General features: G+C 41.1%; 1 protein-coding gene across 5 annotated transcripts in view; it reads right to left on the bottom strand.

Annotated features, from left to right (window-relative positions):
- Positions 1-455: 455 nt before the first annotated feature.
- The window catches only part of celf4 (CUGBP, Elav-like family member 4), a 57,587-nt gene continuing 39,472 nt past the window's right edge, over positions 456-18,570 (bottom strand). The window contains exons 3-14 of one of the 5 annotated variants that reach the window (XM_049734976.2): positions 15,855-15,903; positions 13,433-13,561; positions 12,598-12,677; positions 12,101-12,241; positions 11,632-11,770; positions 11,129-11,281; positions 10,015-10,125; positions 9,385-9,450; positions 8,963-9,043; positions 7,934-8,017; positions 6,864-7,058; positions 456-5,736 (exon numbers count right to left, since the gene is read on the bottom strand). In XM_049734976.2, coding sequence (XP_049590933.1) covers positions 6,931-7,058; positions 7,934-8,017; positions 8,963-9,043; positions 9,385-9,450; positions 10,015-10,125; positions 11,129-11,281; positions 11,632-11,770; positions 12,101-12,241; positions 12,598-12,677; positions 13,433-13,561; positions 15,855-15,903 — 1,161 coding nt within the window. In that variant the 3' untranslated portion in view covers positions 456-5,736; positions 6,864-6,930. Of the gene's footprint in view, positions 5,737-6,863; positions 7,059-7,873; positions 8,018-8,962; positions 9,044-9,384; positions 9,451-10,014; positions 10,126-11,128; positions 11,282-11,631; positions 11,771-12,100; positions 12,242-12,597; positions 12,678-13,432; positions 13,562-15,854; positions 15,904-18,570 lie in introns of all 5 variants that reach the window. The other 4 variants (XM_049734971.2, XM_049734974.2, XM_049734973.2 and 1 more) reach the window with 4 other exon arrangements.

Below are 18,570 nucleotides of genomic sequence, written 5' to 3'. Positions count from 1 at the left end.
TTGAATACCTTAGGCAACAGAATATATACTTTGATTTATTTAAAACATATTCACTTTATCCTCTGCTAAAAACAACTACTATTACAGTTTAGTTGTCTTCTTTGGGGATTTCTTCACGAGTGCATAATACTGCACCCAGTGGCCAAGTCACATGCAACAGCGTTAAGCTTGGGTTTTCGTTTTTAAATTTTGTTTGGGCAGAAGCTGAAATGGATTACATTTTTTCAAATTTCCTCATCTCCACAAGGAAGATGATTTAAACTTGCCAGTATTTTGAGTTAAGAGTCATGGAACAACTGATACTCGTATCTCAAGGCATCACTGTTGTCTAAGGCTCTTAAATGGTCTCCTTAAGCAAACTGTGGAATACTTGTAAATTACACTCAGCGGGTCTTTCAGACAACTGTTTTCCAGCATGGTATAGTTTTGCCCAATAATTACGCCACACAGGACACTTTATTCTAGACTGTGCTTTATTATTGGCCTAAGCTGAGACGCATCATTCATTTTAAAATTACAAAAAAAGGAGTCAAGGTAACAAGAAATTGGTGCAGTCTTTCTTGAGAGTCAGGGGCAAGAGCCTAAAGCGCATTGGCCTATCAGAAGCTTCAGGAACCTTGCAAAGCTGAATTATGCAACATTCACCCTCCCCCCCCCTCCCTCTCCATATGTGCTGAAATTGGGAAATACATCTCCATAGTAGCTTTTAAACCACATGATGCCTCTCCAGTCACTGTAGAGTTTAGGGAAAAAATTATCACAGCACATAAAAATGACAGTAAATCAATTTTGTTGGGATGGGATAGTGCAGATTTCATTGACTTTTGCTCTTGGTAAAACACAGTTGAACAAGATCAGAGCTCTGCCAAACAATGCGACACAAGATGCAGAAAATGGCAGGAAGGAAGTGAAGTTATTATTTTTTTTTAATGACCAAAGTGGTATTTTATATCACAGATTTTTCTTTGTTTATAAAGAATTTTGCTTTTTACATTGCAGAAGCTCAATTTGATCTCAAGGCAAACGTCTGATTGTACAGTTAGTTAACGAGGGAGCACTAAACTAGAGATTACCAGTACATAAAAAAGAAATAAAAAAACAAACCCAGTAGAAGACTTCTCATTTAATTTGCATTTTTCAAAACCTATTATACTCATTTCCGATTCTATATTTTTTACTCTGATAAGATCGAAACCAGGTTTGATATGCACATTACTATTATTTACAATATACTGCATAAGTATAAGTCGGCGAAATCGTCATAGTTCCCCTTTAAACCAACGAAGCTATCTTCCCGTAAGTTATAAACAGAAATGTACATAAGGCTTCGAAACACGGTAGCTGACTGCTTTCCGATGTTTATGGGAAACAGGGAATTGAATAATCAATGATTTTTTTTTTTTTAGACTTGCAACATATGAAGAGGTAATGTGATGGTAATACAAAGTGGCACTTTTAAGCAAGACCCCTCGGTGGCAAAAATAGAGCTCAGATCTTGAGTCAAACGGCACAAATAAATAAATAAATAAATAAATAAATAAATAAATAAATAAATAAATAAATAAATACAACACAAATATTCAAATCTGTCTTTGACATCACTTGGTCAATAGGAGCTGTTTTCTCCATCTTCCTAAGAAGTGCTGAAGGCGCGGTCCTGACGACAGGAACAATGATCATTTGTGGACCACAAGAGTAGTGTGGCCCATGCATGTCATATAAAAAAACTATTTGGTCACGTACCAACTCATAGAAAAATAATGCCATGAAAGCATGCATATCATCTCAGACATGACTTGTAAATAAATACAGAAATGAATAGAACCTATGAAAGTATTTCTGTTATAAAATAGGTCAACGTGTGTCTAAGCTCTAACTGAGGTCAATGCTGTCCCTGACTGTTTTCTGGATAAATGCCTTGGTCAGGTCCTACATTTCGCACTGTATCCTAGCAACCTTTTTTTTTTTTTTTTGTACCTGGTTTTAATGAGCATTACCATGTTTTCATTCATATATATTTTTTTGGAGTATTTAAAGTATTTTATCCAGTCCTTGTAGATAGAAGTAAAAGTCCTATAAAATATGCAAACCTATGTACAGAGGAGAACAGAGCAAAAAAAGAAACAATTTACAGTATATTCATTGGTTTATGTTTACATATCTATGTATATATATATATTTATATTCAGACTTCTGCTCTGTCCGGTGTTGTTTTAAACCGTTAGACATTTTTCCTTTTGTAAACGTGTAGCTTACAGTTGTGGGCAAATAAAGATGATGTGCTTGGCATTCTACCACATGTGGCTCAGAGAACTCCACGTCAACACGCTTTTTGTTTTTGCATTGCAGTCAAAGCGGGCTCACCACACATTCAGTCGATTGAGTTTAAGATGTCAGTTTTGCTTGGTCACGATGGACAGTATTATCAGCGCAACCAAGCCGCGTCCGGGCGTCCTCGGAAGTCGAACGAAATAATTTAGCCTCATTGGTTTTGGCAGGTAAAAAGTCAATTGAGCTTGTTGTAATGTGGAATAATGATCCATTTATGGGCAAACTAGTAACACCAGCTAACAGGAAGCATTGCCTCCCAGTGCCTCATAGCCTTATAAAAATTCATATATATAAATATTCAGTGCGTAATCTCCAGCAGCTGCATGGCCAATAACTCTGGTGACCTTTTGTACGTATTCTATATTTTACTGTTACCTTCAATTGTATTCCAAAGTAATACGAAGCCGACCTTAATGGTACAGTCACTATGATGGATAAACTTTTTATCCCCGCCACACTTATTGCTACGCTTTCCATTTGATATGTTATTGTATTAAGGATTTAGACAAGGTTTAGATTTCGATAAGGTAGCATTTTCTCAGAGCAGGGGTCTCCGTCCTCTCTCATGTCTATGTGAGCAGCGTCCCAAGTAAAATAAAAACAGCCAGAAACCACTTTGGTTTAATATGATAGCTTCAAATAAAACTAAGGGCTTTTTAGAAAGAAAAAAATAAATAAATAATTTTGTCTGAAATGGTTTGAAGAAGGAATATGCAGAAGTTGTCTCAAAGACTTTATAATTTGTTTTTACCACTTTTTTTAGACTGATAGCGGTCCGATATTCAACACCGATACCAAGTACTGATACCACAATACTTACAATTCCCCTCTAAAAACAATGATGGATAATTTTAAAGACCTACATATCCCAATATAGCATTCTTCCTTCAAATTGCATGAAATGATTGACAATATTCTATTCTTCTAATTTCCAATTCCTAACCGTAAAACAGCCACAACAAGTATCGATAGCTTGAAATGAGGCTGAAAACTGCACTGATACCGATGCCTTGAGTATCCCCATTTATTTTAAAATTTCTTTTACAGCAACCAATACATTTTGAGCCCCAATGATGCAAATTGAAAATGATCATGGGCCCTCAGAATTGTCATTACTATTCTCCACCCAATGATTTCAACGACAGGCGATAGTTTATCCTAAACCATGGCAGAGTAGATATATTCAAATATTCTTTGACCTTTTTGCCAGCTCTAGCAGTAGCTCGGGAATATTGGAGACCCCTGCTCTAAAGGATATGCTTCATGCCAAGAATTGTCGCTGATCAAGCCATTTATTGCCTAAGCCTACAAACTCACATTAAGCCTAATTTTGACTTCGTCACAGGTGCCTGGCTTGCAGCTTTGCTAGTTAGTAGCTGTGCTCGCATGTTTGAATAATGCCCACTTTGATCTAAAGCGTCATGCGAGTAGAATATAGACATAATTGAAAAGCTCAAAGACATGGATGGAGCGATAGTGGACATGCATTGAACCTCACTACACAGCTGAGAGATATGGCGGCGTTTTGACATCATAATAGTGCGCTGGCTGCTTGCAAAAGTATGTGTGGTTTCTGTTCTTTAATTTTGGCGAGAGCACAGTGTTTGATGGCAGATTCTGCAGGTGGCAAGGCACACCCAGACATAGTGACAGCCCGTACGCTACATGCACTTTTTTACTGAATGCAAGAGAGCTAGAGTTGCGAGACGTTTTCATTTTGGTTCAAGTTTCAAAGAGTCGTTTGTGTGTGTGTATGTGTGCGCTTGCACGTGCAAAGCAGAACAGATATGTTTGGAATAGACTCGAAGATAATTGTCCTTTTCCTCTAAAATACTTGAGCCTGATTTTTTTTTTTTTTTTCTTGAAGCCTGCTACCGAGATGTGGCTTTTTGCATTTTCAGACAATATTTACAGTATCATGTGCATTCCCACACACACGTATGTATCCCTTTAGCAGTGCCATATACTGTGTGTCAGCATATACAGTAGGTAATCAGAAAAAGGAATGCCTGCAGTTTTGGGGAGCTGCCAGATTTGCGATTCATCCCAAGCAGAGCAATGTGTCAAACTCCAGCAAAAATACTCCCCCCTACCCCAAAATAAATAAAAACAACAGCTCAACATAGTCAGTAGCTGTTCTATATACACACACACATATATCAAATATGTGCATATAAGTACATATGTATTTGCTTGTGATTAATATCTTGTTTATCCATATATGCTGTATATATGAATACATTATTTTTTTTAACGCTCGCTATACGTATGTATATATGTACCGCAAATATAAACAAGTTCATATAGATCAAAGGTTTCTGATGTTATTCTATCTATGAGGTTAGGATGTTAAGTTAAAAAAGATAAGGCTGTGATGCGGAGCAGCCCCTCCCATGCACTCTCTGTCCCTCCCAAGACAAAATGAGGAGAACAAACAAATAACAAAAAAATTGGGGTGATTGTAAACTAACAAAGTGAGAGACCCCATTTGGTCATCTGAAATAGTTTTGCCTGTATTCCAAAAGCATATTGGCAATATATGTGTATATATACACACACACACGTGTTGTATGTATATATATTGGAAATGTACACTTCTTTTTAGTACAACTCTTGAGCCAGTTGAGATTGGCTGAAAGAGTTGCAGTGGTCCAAGTATATTAGAACTACAAGTCCTCAGCAATAAAAATGTTTGGTCATTTGGTCCCTAAAACAACTAAGGAATGACAGGTAAGACTCCCTGGAGACCGTTGCTATGGTTCTCCTTGGCAATGGTATCCCCTGGAAACGGACAGGCACTCCGAAGCTAAAGACAGTCATCCCAAACCCGAGCCAATTCTTTGTCCTGATAATATCATATTCTCTCTTCTGGAATTTGTTCCTCTGTGTGTCAAGTCAACCGGCCCAAAACGCAAACCAGACCAAAGAAAAATATCTCCTTCAGCAATTCAGTTTTTAAAAAGTTTACATTGTTCTTGTTGGACTTTTTGACAGCCGTTGTTCCCTTTAAGAGTTCATCGGGGTTGGTCATTCAAAGTGTTTGTGACTTTTTTTCCCCCGTCATTGTTCAAGTAAAAGTTTGTGTGGTCCAAAAAAAGGTAGCTGTCATTCAAGCAGGGTTCCGAGTGGAAGGATGTGTGTGTCTGTGTGCGTGTGTGTGTTTGTGTTTGTGTGTATATACTGTATGTGAAGAAGAAAAGGTCCAGGGGCAAACCGAGGTGGTACAAATTCTCACTGAGTTTTCAAGTTTTTCGTACATCCAAAAGGAATTTTCCATGACTCTGACAAGGCCTTCTTGCTTTCTCGATGTCCTTTCCTTCTGAAGCAGCCTCAGTGTTCCAGATGTTGAGTTTGCATTCTACAGCGGGTAGCAAATAATCAACATATAATTCAGCTCTACAAAACCTGGAAAACACAACAGACAGAAGATTTTACATCAATGCAATTTGCGTCACAGTAATTTGCTGCTGACTGTGAGTAAATTTGAGCTAAAAGATGTCCTTGTAATATTTTCTTAATATTATGGCAGAGTAGTGATCATTTTCAAAATAAAAGTAACACACTAACAAGCATTTCATCATGTCCCGATTCATGATTCAGATTTTCTATTTACGTCTGTTTTGAGGTCTCAAACAAAAACTTCTTGGACAAAGTGAAACTCACAATGACAAACACTTGATGTGTTGAAATGTCAACATGTGTGAGCTGCCACTTTATGAGGAATATTTTTTTGTAAGGGAAAGAATGGTGACACATTCATGAGTTTGCCCTATTTTTCCCGCAGTGCTTTGCCTTGGGGACACGGTCTTTATATGGATCAGTTAGTTTGTGAGTGCGTGATAAGTTGCCCTTGAATTAAGTCATCAGCGGTGAATGAACGACACAGTCTGAACTCTCCATCATGCAGATGAAGGGAGGAGACAAAGAGGAACGGCACAATTACCCGCCTTCCAAGTAATAAATGCCTTTTCCTTTGGAGGCAATTCCTTCTCTCTACAACATGCCGAAGCTGTTACCGGGGCACTCTTTGAAAAGTTGCTGCACCAAATGTCATCGAGTACAGTTTGCTTTCACAAGAATGACAATGTCATAGAGACACAGCAGCTGTATGATGATTCAGCATTTTAATGCATGTGGACAAAAGTATTGGGTCATCTCGCCAAGACACCATAGTGAAGGCAATGTGTCTCAATACTTTTGTCCATTTTTCTCCGGCAGATGGAGCTTACCGGGGGACTACTGTCACTTCCGTAGTCATCAGTCCAAATGACAATAGAGAAATTAACATTTAAAAAACGGCTGCTTGAACTCTCGGTGAGGCTACGTGGTTGTTCTTTACAAGCAATTTGCGGATGATCCGCTTTTTATTAGGCCTCTGCAAATGTTTTATGACATTTCTAAAAGGTTAGTGAAACCACATCAGGCACTTTCATAAACGGGCTTGCAATGCACGTTCGCTTGAGTACGTAAGCGGTTCGGTTAATCACCCATCAGGACTAGCGGGACCGCAAATGGTGAGCTCCAGGTCTGACCTGTCTTCCACTGTGTGCGACAGCTACCCCGGCCACCGTGGATGGCAGCGGCTTGCTGGGGCCGGGGCTAGTAAGGGCGGTTTGCGTCCTTCGGCCTCTTCAGCTGCACCTTGAGTCTTTTCATGCCGATCTGGAAGCCGTTCATTGACTGGATGGCAGCTTGGGCGCTGCCCGGGTTATCGAAGCTTACAAAGCCTAGGGAAAGGAGGAAAAAAAAAGAGAGCAGCACAGGTTAGTTTCAAAAATGCTATAAATGTATGACATTCATTGATGAAGCATTTGAATTGAATCGTAGCTGTAGGGAGTCATCGCTGCATGTTACAAATCAACACGTTTCCTATAATGCTACCAGGAATAAAATATATGACAATAGTATTAGAACAACAGCAACAACAAAAAAACAACAACAACAACAGGATCACAATATTAAGAGAGTAGCATGCAAGCAAAATCACAATATGAAATGATGGGGTTTAAAGTAAAACCAAAATAATCGACACAGTTGTGCTGGATTTCAATCTAATTGCTGGCTGTAAGATCTCAAAATCAAGTTGCGTGTTCATATTTGAAGTACAGACTGGACACCTCATTAGGTACACACGTATACTCTTAATGAGAGGATGTCATTAGAGTGTACACGTGTACCCAATGACGGTGCGTTCTAGGCACTGATGTGTTCCTTCAAGGGTTTTCTTCACAAATGTCTTTTAAATATTCAATTATTGTCCAATATTAATTTATAATCACAAGATCTTATTTTAAATTTGGACTTGTGCTTGCACAGCAGTCAAGCTGCATTTGCCGTCCATCACAAAGTAAGCCAGAATTGAATCATTTCACATGCAGGATCTCTCATTTGCACAACTCTACATAAATCTCCTTTTTTTCCCCCATTTGGGTTGAAACAGGGAGGTGCTGGGAGGTTAGCAAGGGGCTGCGGTAAAGAAAGTGATTAGTAAAAAAGAATAATCAGAATAAATAATCTTCTGGTTCTGTTAATTTTTACCCACCAAAGCATTTACTTTGGTTTGTCGCTCGATCCACAAACACTTTGGAGGAGATGACATTACCGAATGGCAGGAACATCTGCATCAGTTCGCCATCCCCAAACTCCTGAGGGAGGTGGTAGATGAACAGGTTGCAACCTTCTGGCCCTGCGCGTGGGAGACACAGAGACAGAGACGGAGAAACGTAGGGAGAGACAAATCGTGAGAGAGGCCAAAAGCGGCAAAGGAGGAAAAATATAGTTTGGACATTTCATTAGGTACAGTTAATGACATCCCATATATGTGTGGGATCATCCGGGTTAGTTATTCTATTGCCAAACATACATAAAGAGATACTGAAACCAAAATAGTTGTTCTATAATTAATTTGTTTAAGTCATTATTTTTCATGTGAAGTTCGATTTTTTATTATTTAAATCTGTAATATACAAACAACGTGGCATATCACGAACAATGAGAACACGAAATGTAAGGCACAAGGCACACAGTACTGAGTAAATTGAGATAATTAGTATTTGTCTTGATATACTTTTTGTGACATTTTCAGGTGGTGTGCCGAGAAATATTTCAAATGTAGAACGTGTGCAATGGAAAATTTGATTTTTTAATATATCAAACAAAAATCCCATCTTTGTTTTGTATTCCACAAGAGGGCAGCAAGGCCACAGTCGTGTGTAATCTTGCTCCTAAATTGCACCTAACAAAACATTTAACTAGCCAATAATCATCACTAGTTTTAATTTTAAAATGTCAACAGGTTTCATGCGTCATACAATCTGACCTCTGCATTTCAACCCTCACTGTGAAGCTGGCAGCATACACACAGCCTTGATGTCACTGCTCATGAATGTCGACATATGTCGTGGGGAATCAAACCTGCGGCTTTTCAGTGACAGTCCACATTTATAAACACCACAACTGAAATTCTGTGATAAATTTAAAACTCTTCTCAAAAATGTGTGCTATTTTTTTTGTTGGGATCAGAATACAAGTAAACACATGCAAATATTTGTGAGTCAAGTGTGTCAAACAAATATATCAGATTTTAATATTAAATATTTGAGTAGTACTACTCAAATATTGCCTGTTTTACCTTCTCGTTGCTGCTGTGGGATGATGGTTGGTGGGTGGGGGAAAGCCTGGCTGATCTGGCCATATGCGGCAGGGTAGGCTGCTGAGGCACACACACACAAACGCACAAACACCGATCAGATAACGGTCGTGACGAGAACACATTGCCCCACAGACACACACACACGCACGCACACAAACAACATGATATACACTAGGGCACAGCAGGCAATCGATCAGATAACAGACAATGGAGTGTACATGTTTCACACTCACGCACACGTGCTATAAAAAGCGGAGAATAAATTGATGTTGTACAGGCGTGACACTTGGTTACATGGTGAAAATTCAAAATTGCAAATGCAAACAAAGAAAAATCTTTATCTCCTTCACGTCTTTCTCCGTCTTGTACACACATACACACACACTCATACATACACACACCTGCATACTGCTGGACTCCCGTGTAAGCCTGCTGGAGAGGATCAGCTGTAGTGGGACTTTGAGCTGCTCCAGAAGACAACACGAAATGATGAAGAAGGTGGATGGATGGATGGATGGATGGAAGGATGGATGGAAGGATGGAAGGATGGAAGGATGGATGGAAGGATGGAAGGATGGATGGATGGATGGATGGATGGATGGATGGATGGATGGATGGATGGATGGATGGATGGATGGGTGTGGACCAGGGTAAAGAAAGAAAATGATACAAAGCAGCAGGGAGACGAAGCAGAAATGAAGGAGAGGTGGTTCAGAGGAAGGCGAGAGTAATATATAAAAACAATGGGAGGGAAGTAGGGTCACAACATGATGAAACGGAGGGAAGAGACAAAAGAGGCAAAGAAGTTAGTTCTCAGTGTGAGGTGCTGATCTCTCCCAATGTGCACGAGCTTAATTGTTTCCTCAAAAGACGGGAAAAGTTGCCCGATGTTTGGGGAGAACATGTCCTCAAGCTATCATTCAGTCAGATAAAGATAAAAGCAAATGTAGCAATATCTAATGAAGCGGTTATATATGTGATATAAGGCGAGGAGAGGATAAGATGGAGATAAGAATGAGCAAGAGCACTACCTTCAGATAGAGAAGAGAGAAAGCAGCCACCCTGTACTCCGAAACAACTCCTTGGAGCAACACCCAAGCCATTTTTCTCAGAGTCCTCCCTAAAAACCACTTCTTGCAATACTGGGGAAACAAAACAAAAGACATGGCAATTTAATAGTTTTCTTCCTCCTCATAAACAACAACGAAGGTGGTAGCCAATCCTGCTCACACAAGAATTTAGAAGGATTTTACCTGGAAAGTAATACAAGTTATCTTGTAGAATAAGTGCGACTTTTAGAATCTTTTTGCAAAGCCTTTTTTTGTTTGCTTTGTTTTTAGAGTTATTAAATAATATGACCTCATGCTCATCGATTTCAAACTGTGCAAAAAATATTGGCCATTTACAATACGTTTTTGCAATTCATGCTTTATAGTTAAACACAATGTATATAATGCATAGAGTGAATAAATTTTTATTATATTAACTGGAATAATCTGGAGTTAGAGTTTGAGTTCGGCTCCACATAGTTTCTGCTAAAGAATTGGGTAGGCTATTTGTGTTAATGTACTCTATTTAATTAAATTATTTAAAAAAATCTTGGGTAATTATTGATGAACGTAATGAAAATAACTTCACTGAAATAATGGCGAAATAGCAGCCGTTGTGTGTACGTTGGCGCTCTCTACAATAAATGGCGTTCCCTCCTGAGTAAATTTGCATCATAATTCATCATAACAGTGTATAAACTTCCTATACCTCTGAGAGTGGATGCTATTCTCCCGAAATGAAATAGCCTATTTAGTACAACTATTTTAGAAAGTTTTTTTTTTTTAAATTAATTGTTTTTTTAATAGTGGGCCAAATTCTATCATCCACTTAGAAAGTGTCAAAATAATTGTCTGCTGTGTATACATTGAATTTTCTTCCTAAAATTGTGCTTAGTTAAGCACACATTGTAGCTCAACATAAAGTTGCGAACACATAATTGAATGTGTTGTTGAATGCTGACTGGTCAAAATAAAATGACTTGACATATTTTTCTTTCTTGTATTGTTAAGCTTTAAGTCATGATGATCACAAGTCCCTGAGTTCTTATTCCATTTATACATTTACAAACTATGGGCTGTTTTATTCCAAATTTACCTGGGTAATGGTGTATCCCATTGGTGAAGACGGCCTCTGCAGGAGGCTGTCCATTTGCTTGAGGAGGCGGCATTCCAGTAAAACCATTGACACTAATAGGGGAAGGGATGCTGGTCACTGTGGGGGCACTGATGCCTGGAGGAGTGCTGCCACCTGCAACCGGCAAAGAGTAAAATCAGAGAGGGTAACAGTGAGTAATTGTCTATATTTCCCCCCAAAGACATTAAAGAAATTTTTACTTTGACCAGCCCCCAAGTAACTCTTGCAAATGTCAGAGGGGGCGGTCCAGTGGTCCAGTAAAGACATTAAATGTCAAGGCTGATTTCTTATCGCCCTTTGTGTGATACAAGTGGATGCAGATCTTTGATGCAGATAAAAGTAAACAGTTGATGTTAACACTGTACTGTAAAATTTCAAATTTTTCATATAGGTTTCAGATTGTAGTCATCTCACGAAATACATTTAGCTGGTATGAATTAAAATATATCTTTGACTGCTGTTACCCGACGTGGGCGTGAGCGGTGCTCCGGGGAGGCCATTGATGGTGGCCATGTGCTGCATCTGGGCAGCAGCAAAGGCAGCCATCGGACTGAGGTAACCCCCCTGGCCTACAGATGCCATCAATGCGGCCTGCTGCTGCACCTACGAGCAGGAAGAGACTACTATTGAAATGATTCTCGAATCCATTAAAAGAAAACGTGAGGAAGTTGAAGGGCGGGCTGACAAGTTTTCAGAGACCTCGAATGAAAACGGATCGGATCGGATAGTCTGGTATTGTATGGTATCACATGGCATGGTATTGCATCACATGATATATAAACAAGGACTTTTGGTAACCAGTTTCAGTTAAAAATGCATTTGAAACAGCGTTGGTTTAAAAAAAAAAAAAAACATCTTTATATCTAATATTTTTTTCAGTCCAAATGGTGCCATGTGAATGTGTTGCAGAAATATGCTAAGTGAGGGCCTTGCCTGAGCGTAGGCTCCGTAGGCTCCAAACTGCAGGGCCATAGGGTTGAAAATGCCCATCTGACCGGCCATCTGCTGCATGCGGCGAATGGTGCGCTCCTTATCCGTGTCTGCGAACTTTACCACCAGACTGGATGAGGCACCCTGCGCATTCACACACACACATACCAGGCAGTAGGTTAGTAAGTACAGATGGGAGAATGACATCACCTTGTGTCCCCTGTTGTACACAAAGCGTCTATTTTACTCCTCCCAAGAGGTGAAAAGTAGTGATTGGAGAATGGTGAGTCTCTCTCTCTAAGCCAACCAGCTTCAAAGCTCTCCTTCGCCCCCGATGTAGCTGGCATGGGTCAAAGGCAGGGGACACTTTTCCACAGAGGGATGAATAAAGTATAACTTTATAACTTTTAGGAGGTAATTAAGCTCGTTGCGATTCACCTCTGCAGATTCACCTCTTGCCACTCACATAAATCTACAAGCTGTCACGCATAGCTACTCACAGGCATCGTCTGGCTGCCGTGTAGTGAACTGATGGCCGCCTGAGCTTCGGCGTGAGACGAGTATTTTACAAATGCACAGCCTAAAGAGAGAGGGAGAGAGAGAAGACAGTGAGCGTGTGAAACACAAAGAGCTGAGGACAAACATCATGCAGAGGAGGCTCACCGTTGGATTTCGCTCAATAGGCAAGCTAAACGTGGCACTTTGACATCATTAACAACTGGGACATCCTCTGACGGGACTTCAAATGCCACCGCAATGGGATGTGGCTTAATATTGACAAGGCCTGTTGATGGATTTGAATGATCAAGTTGCCAGTAATTATTGAGCTAAAGCCCATTTAGTGGACTACGCTAGCTGACGGAGTCTCGTTAATGGAGCTTCACGGAGGCGTCCGAATGATCAAGCCCACTGTAATCATCAGGCTTAGTTATCAACAGGCCACAGCATTGGCGGCTAAGCCCCGTGATAACTTCAAGCACTGTGACAACACGGCAAAAGGCCATTTCACTGGCGTGATACGAAGCCCGACAGCTTGGAATGAGCTTGACTTAGTTTGTCTTTTTCTCCATGCAGGTTGACTTAAAAGGTTAATTGGGTTCATCTGAAATGACTTGACTGATTTTACACCCCGCGAACAAAGCATTCCGATGACGTTTACGTCGGAATCCATCTACAACCTCTCATTGACAAATAACTTGGCTTTGATGAGACGCAACATGGGCTGCTTGAAGAGAACTTTGCAAAGTCACCAAGTCCGAAAGGCCAAATCATTTCTGCGCACTAGCCTGTGACCAAACTCTACTGACCTAAAGTCATAAATAGCTCCAAACTCACCTTTGCTGTTGCCATCAGGACCTCGCAGGATGGTGCACTCCTCGATGCCGCCGAAGGACTCGAAAAGGCGTCGCACGTCATCTTCCGACTGCTGCTTGTTGAGCATGCCCACAAAGAGCTTTCTGTCTTCTAAAAGGTACAAGGACGTTTACTCTTAAGGTCAGTCTTGTAATTCACTGATGATGTCACTGTAGTGAAAATAATGTCAAGAATTGAGTAGCCGACTTTGCGTTCAATTTGGTTGAAAATATTCTCAGTCTGTTCGTTTCAGTCTAACAGCATTTCTTTTGTTTGAATGCAAAACAAACAGCTCCAAGAGGGTAAATGCTCGATGTGTAGGCATGAGGATGACCTCAGGATGTGTTTGTCCTCAGGTTAGGATGTGATTAACATTTAATTGAAATTCAAGTTACATTCCAAATTAGCCTTTCCAGGGGAATAATTTATATTGAGCAATACATTATGGTTGCCAAATGTGCCAACACCCGTTTGCTGTAAATGAAAGGGCAACTTGGCGCAAAGACATCATTTGAGGTCTTTGCAGGAAAAGTTACTTGTTTGTTAATCTGCTACCCAAGCCGTCGTTACACACGCCAACTGCATTCTTCTTCTGTAATTGGGGTCATTTAGCAGAAAGCGTCAGTCGACAAGACAGCTCATATGTAATACTTTTATTGATTTGTAGCTAGACAAATAGAATGCGAATGTTGTGTGTTTTGTCTTTTTTGTCTCGGGATGTTCACACACAAGTCACGAGGCGGGCGATGAACGTGTGTTTGTACACAACGGCAGCAGATGGCTTGTGTGTCAGCCAGTCTGTTCTAATGTTACGTTCTCGGATCCCAGCTTTGTGGAAATTGATGTATACGTTGGGAAATTAATGAGCCTTGGTGCAATCGCCTTGCGAATGCGCCCTGCAAATTAACGTGCGTGTAGGTGCGCGCGTGTTTGTCTGTGCGTGCCAGCGTGCTCACGGTCCGTTCCCCACAGCCTGTGCCTGACAGGGTGTCCTTGCCGAGTCAACAAGACTAATCTGAGCTCTGGCCTTGCACCGGAGGAGGGGAGGGGGGGGGGGGTGTTTACAAGAGCGGGGTGTGCAAGATGCACGTCCTATGCGCACGTATCCTGAAATTCTGCCCCCCCCCCCCCACGCACACACGTCGGCTCCCCAGGGAAGGCACCAATAAACATGACATCTTTCTTTGGAAAAGGGCTGTTAACACACGCTCACACACATTTACGCACACATATTCGGCCGGAGAGCAAATCAATATACACCAGGAAGACTTAAGAGTCTCGATGCAAAGCTCTCTCTCCCACCCTCTCTCGCTTTCTCTCTCTCTCTCACACCCATTCAGTAGAGCATGACAAAAACTCTCATTTATTTCCTTCTTTGTTACACCCAGCAGGAGCATTAGCAATATCACCAAACAGCCATAAAAGAGTTTAATCTACATAACACAAGCTACAATTTGACGTCTTCAATTTCCGTCCTTCCATTCCTTACTTTATTTGTCCACGCGTCTATATTTTAGATGGGGAAATGGTGCCTTCCGTCAATATCAACACCTTTATTAGACACCTCTTTGCTTGTTGCTACTTGATGAATCCTGATTGAGAATGTGAAAGACTGCAATGTTTCCCTGAGAAGAAAAACTCTGGGATACTTAAGTACTAAACAAGACAAATAAATAAGGGAAATCGATTAAGAGGATTCAGGGGGTTTGAGGATGAGCACTTGGGGAGGATTCAAAACAAAGGTGCAGAAGCGTCTCTTCTGCTCCACCGGACCGGTCCTCCACTTAAAGAAGCGACAAATGAAACGGCGAGCCGTGTCCGACATTGTTTTTCCAATCCATCTCATGCTCTAATTCTTCACTTTTGTCTCTTTGTTCTCTATTAAATAATTTATCGGCGACAACTGTAAAGTTTGAAAGCTGTCTACTCTTGTTTGATATCAAGCGCAGGTCACTGCATTTCACAAATGTAGAAAATGTCACCAAATACCAACTCAAAAGTTCATCGGCTTGATTCAAGGAAACATTTTTGTGTGTGTTTTTGATGGGATTTGCAAACAGCGCCATTCAAGGGACAAAAACAAGTGCCCCCCTCTCCTCCAAAGCATAACATGCGTGTGTACGTGTAGGCCCACATACCGCGTGTGTGCAATCCTCGCATATGATGAAACTCCGAGCGAGGAGCTGAAGGCCACGTTGGCCAACATTGGCGAGGACAAGCTCTGTTTACATAATGCGTTCTGAGTTCTAGAGGGTCTGGCCAGGCTGCACTGTCAGGCCGCGTTGAGGTACGGGCCATTGTGTAATGGGACAAATAATGGTGAGGCTGATATGTGCAGGCAGCATGTTTGCAGGGTCGGACTAAAGGCAGAAAGTCAGAAAGAAAGGAAGCCAAATGCGTTTACCTCCTCGACTCTCGCTGTCTGCTGGCTTCACCTGGATTGGTCTGTTCATCTATATGAGAAACAGACAAACAGAGAAAAATGTGAACCAGTTAGTAGTGTGAACTTTTTTTTTTTTTCCCCCCATCCCGCCTAAAAATAAGTCGCTCAGCCAAATTGGTGGTAAAGTGTATTAAAAATCTCCAAAGCTGAAGCACTTATAGCCATTGGGGGAATAGCTGGTTGGGAATATGGGCTGCAAATATTATTTGATCTGAGATGAAAGGCAAGGGAGGGCTGGAAAGAGAAATGAGGAGAGGGATGAAGGGAGTGAGACAGGGAGGCGAGAAGGATAGCAGAGAGGTAATTCTTGCTCAGCAGATCTGCGCTGACTGTCATCATTGAGAGGACTTCTGCCAATATGGACTTTGTACACTCACCGACCACGTTTGACATACAGCACCTGCACAAAATCAGATCCGATGCCATACCGGCATCAAAAGTTCCGCTATTGGAATAACGCTCGGTTTTGATTCCATTACTCGCCTCTTGCATGGAGGTTACCACAAAGTTTTTTTTTTTTTTACTGTCAGTTTGTCTTCCGCAGACTTGCACAAAAACTTCCAAAGCCATTTCTTTGCAGGAAGTAGGTCCGGAAATAACCTCGTCGACTGTGATGTAGATCCTAGTACAGTTATGGAATTTTCATGAGATTGTTTCAAAGTTCTCTCTGAATAATGTATCAGTCTTAACGACAAAATTGAGGCATACGCAGGGGGGGAGAAGATCTCTGACATTTCGACTATTTTGTAGTAAGATGCAGCAGCAACAATATCAATGACAGCAAAAAAATAAAAATAAATCACCACTTGGAGTTAAAGAAGATTTTTATGTGGTAAATGAGAATTCAACTTTACATTGTTTTGGCCCACCAAAAAAAAGTGAATGGTTTTACATGAATATCTTTCCTCCCATTATTTTCATTTCCATTTTATTGTCCAATATACAACCGGAAGATACCCATTCAACCAATAAAAAAATCACTTTACGGAATCATTTGGGTTTAACTGGACATTCAGGTAAAAGGTTATGACTGCATAAATAAGCACATACTGCACGCATGGTGAGAGGCACCACAGCACGCCTTTTGCCTGTTTACAAATCATACGGACACACGTGCACACGCACGCACACACGCGTCCCCCAGCAAGACCTTTCCACAATGTCGGTCCTCCTGTCATTTTCCTCCTGCCTGTCAGACATTCCCTCCGCCTCAACACCCAGCTAAACGCTCGCCTCCAATCAATTTTTAATAATGCCAATCGCTGTGCTGCCAGGAGGAATGGTGGAGACGAGAGCAGAGGATGCGGAAAGGGAGAAGCGGGGTGGGAGAAGCGTTAGCAAGCAAAAGGTCAAGGTTCTGTGTGATGCAGTATCAGTGTTTTGTTAAATGTCATTAAATCCTTTCTTTTGAGTTTGCTGATACACTCATCATTGTAATGAATGGTTCAGATGATTCGACAAAGCCCAAGCCTCGGGGGCAAGGAGGACGCGGTGTCACCATGCAACGCAATTAATGCTCGGACCTCCACCCCTTTCCTTTCGTTATTCTCTGACTCCTATTAAATTACATCATTCATCATCACATTTATTTAAAACGGAGCTTCTTCACCCTCATCTCCTCCCTCTGTTTGACAGCCAAGAGAGCCCTATTAATGTTTTTAATGCGCCACCATGCATTATTTAACAGACTGGCTGTTGATATGGGAGAAAAAAAAAAAAAGCGGGAGGAGATAGAGAGAAGTGGGAATGCAGAGAGCACGTTAAAAATGTGGAAGAGTAAAGGTGATAATAAGAGGGGTGATAGGGGGCAGAAAACAAACTTATTTTAAACAAAGGAGGGAGGGAGCAAGGACAAAAAAAGGGAGCTATGAGGACATAGATCAGAGTGTGGGTCAAGGTCAGCATGGCGCTCATGGGCATAATCTTGCATATATACGAGTGGATTTATCGTGGCCTCAATCCGACCTAATTGTGTTCCACTGGTTTGAAATACTAGCGCTGGTCTAACCACAACATAATAATTCCCGAAACTCATTTTAACCCAGAATCTAGTAACTCATAGTCTGATCAATGAATCCCATTTAATTTATCCTCACTACTTACTTGAGCATCAACACTTACAGTGCTGCGCTCATTAAGTTTTACAAACAGTTCAAAACAATGTCAAGTGGTTAAACTATTATTTTCTTTTGCCACCGAGAGCTGAGTGGTGTTTCACGGCCTCGCCGCCATTATCTCAGCAACATAAACTGCTTCAAGGTCACTTTTATCATCCAGCCCATAATGCAGGGTGAATTAGCACCAGCCCACTGGACAACAGATCCCAAAACAGTTGTTAAAAGTGGACGCTGACTTGCACTGATCGTTCCTTGATGACGACTGCAGTGGCGCTTGCCAAAGGCAGATGGCACTATTGAGCAGCAGAACCAACTGGAAGCATGCAAAGCTGGCGTGAGAATAGAAATGCACACGTACATGCACAAACATATGTGCACATGCAAAAGAAGCTTACGTGACACGCATGACGAGAGTGGAAAATCACAACGGGCTCATGTCTCCAAGCATCCATGTAAACATTCAATATGTAAATATTCCTATATGTGGAAGAAAATTGGCTCATCTCTCAGGCAGCCGGCCTCATACCTCACACGCATTCTCCTGCCGTCTCGACTTATAT

The sequence above is a fragment of the Syngnathus scovelli genome, chromosome 11, assembly GCF_024217435.2.
Source record: "Syngnathus scovelli strain Florida chromosome 11, RoL_Ssco_1.2, whole genome shotgun sequence".
Classification (NCBI taxonomy): Eukaryota; Metazoa; Chordata; class Actinopteri; order Syngnathiformes; family Syngnathidae; genus Syngnathus; species Syngnathus scovelli.
This window is presented reverse-complemented; position numbering and strand designations above follow the sequence as displayed.